The sequence below is a fragment of the Arachis hypogaea genome, chromosome 19 (genome assembly GCF_003086295.3).
Source record: "Arachis hypogaea cultivar Tifrunner chromosome 19, arahy.Tifrunner.gnm2.J5K5, whole genome shotgun sequence".
Lineage (NCBI taxonomy): Eukaryota > Viridiplantae > Streptophyta > Magnoliopsida > Fabales > Fabaceae > Arachis > Arachis hypogaea.
In genome coordinates, this window is record NC_092054.1 from 128,686,621 (window position 1) to 128,691,767 (window position 5,147).

A 5,147-nucleotide genomic window follows, 5' to 3' on the forward strand; every position below is an offset into this window, starting at 1 on the left:
TATTAGATATAAACCAAAGAAACTTAAAATATAATTTAACAGAAAAAAATCGAACGGAGATAAAATACTTAAAGATATTATTATACCTGACAAAATAAGATTTGAACTCTGATTAACATTCTGGGACACCTCAAATAAATTTTCTAAAACATAAGAAGAAATAGAGACATTGAAAACATATAAAATAAAAAGATAAATTATTAGAAACACAAAGATTAACTACAAAAATATAAAGAGAGCAATAAAAATTACCCATATAATCATTCAAAGAGAGAGCAGGCATCGAGGAATCAAGGACCTCTAAAGCATTACAAAACAAAACAAAAAAATTACAAACAGTCGCATAGATATCAAATCACTGAAAAGTGGAGTATAAAACACTAAAAATATCATGAAAGTCAATTCAGTACTGACCTCTTGCATTTCGATGGTGACTTTGTGTTCGCTTTCTTTTCAAAGAATTTCGCCTATACTCTCTAGCACGAACTGAGTTATGAGACATCTTTGTTACTCGTACTAAACACAACAAAAGGTTGAAACATAAAAGGCAAGAAGTACCCCTAATTCATTGCAAAAAGACATGACATCGTTAAGTTCCTATAAGCAACAGATAAAAAAAAAAGCGGGGAGGAGGAGGGGGATGGATAGGGGCAAAAGTTGTGAAACACACCAACAAAGAACTCATATAACCATGCACACCTTTGATAACGCAGAAAATGAAAGAAATAAAGTATTATAATGAACACCAATAACTAATCAACATGAAAAGATAAAGTTGTACAACAATAAACAAATACAAATAAGAACTGCTGCATTTCATTAAAATATTAATTGATAGTGATATACACAATTACATATGGCTATCTCCCCTATGATAAGGAGGATTCCAACATCTGACCACATATCCTAGTATGTAACATAAAGAGGGTACAACATTGAAAATGTGTCCAATCCCTAGCAAAGTCACTATTACAAAAGGAGGAGTTGAGAATAGACCTACTTGGCACATTACCCGAGCCATCACAAAAGGAAAACCCCTATATCTAACAATCCTATTTGTTGGACACAGTCCAAAAAAGTCAAATCAAAATACCATCCAGCCAGCATGATTACATGTCCATCTATTTGGAATCACAAGCCTTCCTAAATACTTATAGATACACTATATAAGACACCTACACCTAGACACAGCAGCTCAATTCCACACCTTCAATCAAACTCCATTAACCTTGGCAACCTTGAACCCACGCCCATCTGCATCAACAGCAGCCACTTCAAATTGAGGATTCAAATTCCTCTTACCCTTAGAGGTGACAACATGATTTTCATGGGTAAGCTTCTCTCCATATTGCGAAGGTGCTTCAAGAACATGGGACAACACCTCCTATGACAAAGAAATTAAAAAAACATATGAAACTCACTCAAGAATGCAAAATACAATTAGAAATAGCACACATAGGAATGAGAAAAAAAATATTATACATCAGCACCTGAGTTTCTTTTTCTGCTGAGCTAAGCAATATATCCAGTTCAGCAGAAAGATCATCACTAACAGTATCATTGCTGGGTGTTTTCTCTTCTTTTCCATGTTCACCATCAATTAAGCCAACAAACTCAGTCCCTCCGAAAACAACAGGCTATTTTTCAGCCAAAAAATCTATAAGAACGGGGGATTTACACAAAATCCCAGAACACTCACCAGCATCTTTCTCACTTTTGATAAAACTATCCGAAGACTCCTTCTTAATACCAACATCCGCTTTTCCACAAGGAACAGATTTATGTAAATCATGCTCCTATTCATATGCCATAAGAGTTTAAAAATACATAAGACCATAACAGGAATTCACCACAGCACAATAAACAAATAAAAAATAAGAAATTAATGATGAATTAACAGGATCTAAAAATATTTGTATGTATATCTAACCTTTTTTAGAGTAGACTCATCATCAGCATCATAATTGGGAAGTTCAAACATCGCAATAATGGTGGAATCATCACAAATTCTCCTAACTCAGAAAGTTCCATAAAATGTATCATGTGGGACACCTTTGGTATCAACCTTGAGCAGCAACTTCTTTCCAATGAGCCCTTGGAATATGGGAGGATAAGTATCCCCACATATAAGCTATTTTGAAAGTAATACATTAGAAATATAGAGTTTGAATAAGAAACATGGCATCCCATAAAGTGAACAACACATAAAAGAAAACTAACAACATACACTTGCATCTCTTTGAACCTCAGTAAACAAGTAAGCACATGATTTCTTAAGCAAATAAGAAGCCACACGATCAAAGAGAAGGAAAATACCCTCCCCAGTATGATCTTCAACTGTTATTTTAATTTTAAATCTACAGAGAGAAAAAAAAAGGGGGAACACAATCATTCAAATAAATAATACCAAGAAACCTTATTTTTATAAACAATCCACTCTACAAAATGAGAAGACATTTTCAACAAAATTTCTGACCTTGGAGTGACATTAGTTATGTGCTTCAAACAAAAATCACAGTAATATGCACCATTTTGAGGATAGATACCCTTTCCACACACACAAGCAGAATACCACCAACTTCCATCCTCAACAATACCTTGGATTGCACCAAAAATGATAAAAGAACCCTCCTATCCAATGGGCATTTCAGAGTTAATTAACAACATGAATGAACAAACAGATCTGGAAATTCTTGTTTGATTTTCTTTTTCGCTTCATTTGTGTATATAACAAACAGAAACACAACTAACTCAAAAGAAGACAACCTGATTGTTATCTTGAAGCTCTTCAATTGTGCATTTTCTAGTTAAACGCATGAAATCATCTTCCAAGGAGAGAACTTTACCCTCATTTGCAATAAACAGTGGCTGGGTACCATTGACACCTTGCTCAATCATACTAAAAAAAAATTAATGCAAATAGTTGTACTTGTTACTCCAGATTGCTTGTAAATAAAGAATACAATAAACATCAACAAAATAAAGCATGCTAACCTCGCCTGAATTCAACAACTTCAGGAATATTAGGATTAAATAACATTTGAGTGGCATACATCACATTTTGAAGACCTACTTGACCTACACAGCAACAAAGAAAGAGTCTAGCAAAACTTTATTGGAGACAACACCTAGAGTAGCCATGAGATGTACAGAAAAAAAAAAAAACATACCCCTAAAGAACTTGACTTTTGCAAGTTGAATGACTACAACAGGCTGCTCCACATAGCCAGAGGCAAGGAAATGATTTACTTGATTAACATAATCCCCAAACAATGCACATCGCACTGTAAGACTGAAACTCAAAAGATGACAAAGAATCAAACAAAAAATAATCAAAAAAGATAATTAAAAGATAAAGAGAAAGCACCAGAAATGACTTAATGAACATACTCTTTTGAAGTTAATTCCAATGCAATCATTTTCACAATTTTCTCCTCTTTTGCATATTCTTTCTCTTCTCCGACTGAAGTTAAAAGACCAATGTCATCTATTCCAAATAAACACAACCTATTAACTATTCAAAGGATTTGTTAAAAAAACTTCAATAACAGAAGAGCAGGAAGATATACACACCAACTAAAAAATCATAATCTTGGGTCATGTTCAGCAGCTCAGAAAAAGGAAACATGTTGAAACAAGTCTTAGGGATAACATCTTCATCAACAGCTACAACAGTGGTTCGGTGAAGGAAAACCAATTTGAATTCATGAGAAGTTGCTCTATAACTACCATGATTTGACACAACAGTAAAATATGCCATTCTATAAACTTGTCCTTCAACTATATGATCCCTAAACCTATTAAGGAGTGGTTTCTTGACTGTAGCTTGAATTTTTTCACACTAGAAATCGAACAAAAGAACAAATGAGATTAATGAAACACATAATTGAAAGTTGAAAACTTAAAAAACAGCAAGTAAGACCATATTTAAAAGAGAAGCTAATAGGGGCTAACATGCTCATCAAGGAGAATCATCTCCATTGAGTTAGGAACCTCATGGTTACCAAAAGAGGGTACAACCCAAAGCCTTAGAACCCTAACTTTCAGCCTCCAAGCCTCTCTAGGAGGATGCATCTTAGAAATCATATCAAATGGAGGAAGCATTGCAGTAAAAAGAAAGGAGATAAAGAGACTTGATGAAATAGATCAAAATGTAAACACTAAAATTCTGAAATAAATATAGCTTAGGAGCAAATACAACACATTAGAATGTTTGTGCATTCAATGTGCTTCACCAACCATCCTTTTATAGAAAAAATCCAGGACACAATCTCACCTTTTTGAATTCAAATCAAATTGAGGAGGGAAATGGAGGGTAATGGAGTTGAATAACCAAATTTTTCATTTAATGAGGAAGAAGCTATGAATCAATTCATATCAATCACATCACCCCTCACCAAATAGGTTAGATAGAAAGCCCATACCTTGATAGGCATTCCCACATTCTCATCTCCATTTAATGGCACATAGGCAACTAATCATAGCAGCAAAAGCTGAAACAACACAAAAACAGGAAAAAGAAGTGATACTTTCGAGAAATAAAAAAATAGGCAGTCACCAACTACCCTCAACAATGATTCTAGTGATGGCAATGAGAGTTGGTAAATGTCTTAGGTAGGGATACATTGGAAACAGCAGATAAATGGGAACAAAAGTATAAACAAACATGAATAAACATCTGTCAATCACATCAACATTCATGAAATGGATGATAATGAAACCTCATACCTTCATAATGATTCCCAAATTTCCAATTTCCAATAAAGAATATATAGCACAACTTTATTATGTGTGGAAAACACATTTTCATGGGAAGACCAGCTGCTGGATAGTTTTTTCTTTGGCTAACGACATGTGGTAGTTAGACAAACAATAACATGAACCCATTCTACTCGCACAAGCGCATTCTTTTCTCAATGAACCTCTTAACTTGAGGGCAAGGAGGTGTATGTCCATCCAACAGCTGAAGTATGAAACAAATTTAACAAAATCAACAGAAAAATGTAATCCAATTCAGTTGAACTTAAAAAAAAAAATAAATAAACAACATGCTACACATCAATTTTTGTGAATCACATCACCACTGATAGAATAGATTAGGTACAAAACCCATTCCTTCATAATCATCCAGACAACCCACATGCAAC

General features: G+C 34.1%; 1 protein-coding gene across 2 annotated transcripts; it reads right to left on the reverse strand.

The window, feature by feature from the left end:
• Positions 1-832: 832 nt before the first annotated feature.
• Positions 833-3,576, reverse strand: LOC112778731 (uncharacterized). Of its 2 annotated transcripts, XR_011877540.1 has the most exons (8): positions 3,391-3,576; positions 3,171-3,292; positions 2,995-3,078; positions 2,767-2,899; positions 2,228-2,631; positions 1,931-2,131; positions 1,491-1,796; positions 833-1,384 (listed from the first exon to the last, which is right to left on the reverse strand). XR_011877540.1 is itself a non-coding variant. In XM_072227577.1 (4 exons), the coding sequence occupies exons 1-4, from the start codon at positions 3,417-3,419 to the stop codon at positions 2,895-2,897; spliced, it is 240 nt and encodes a 79-aa protein (XP_072083678.1). In that variant the 5' UTR covers positions 3,420-3,576; the 3' UTR covers positions 2,671-2,894. The 2 variants fall into 2 exon arrangements, 1 of the variants encoding a protein (XP_072083678.1); XM_072227577.1 differs by lacking the exons at positions 833-1,384; positions 1,491-1,796; positions 1,931-2,131; positions 2,228-2,631 and having other exon boundaries at positions 2,671-2,899.
• Positions 3,577-5,147: the final 1,571 nt, after the last annotated feature.

Excerpts from the sequence above, each read along its gene's own strand:
- LOC112778731 (XM_072227577.1), bottom strand. The coding sequence starts at position 3,419 with ATGATTGCATTGGAATTAACTTCAAAAGA. Across the intron at positions 3,293-3,390 it reads TTGGAATTAACTTCAAAAGA|TCTTACAGTGCGATGTGCAT; the intron begins GTATGTTCATTA and ends TTTGAGTTTCAG. Across the intron at positions 3,079-3,170 it reads AAAAGTCAAGTTCTTTAGGG|GTCAAGTAGGTCTTCAAAAT; the intron begins GTATGTTTTTTT and ends GTTGCTGTGTAG.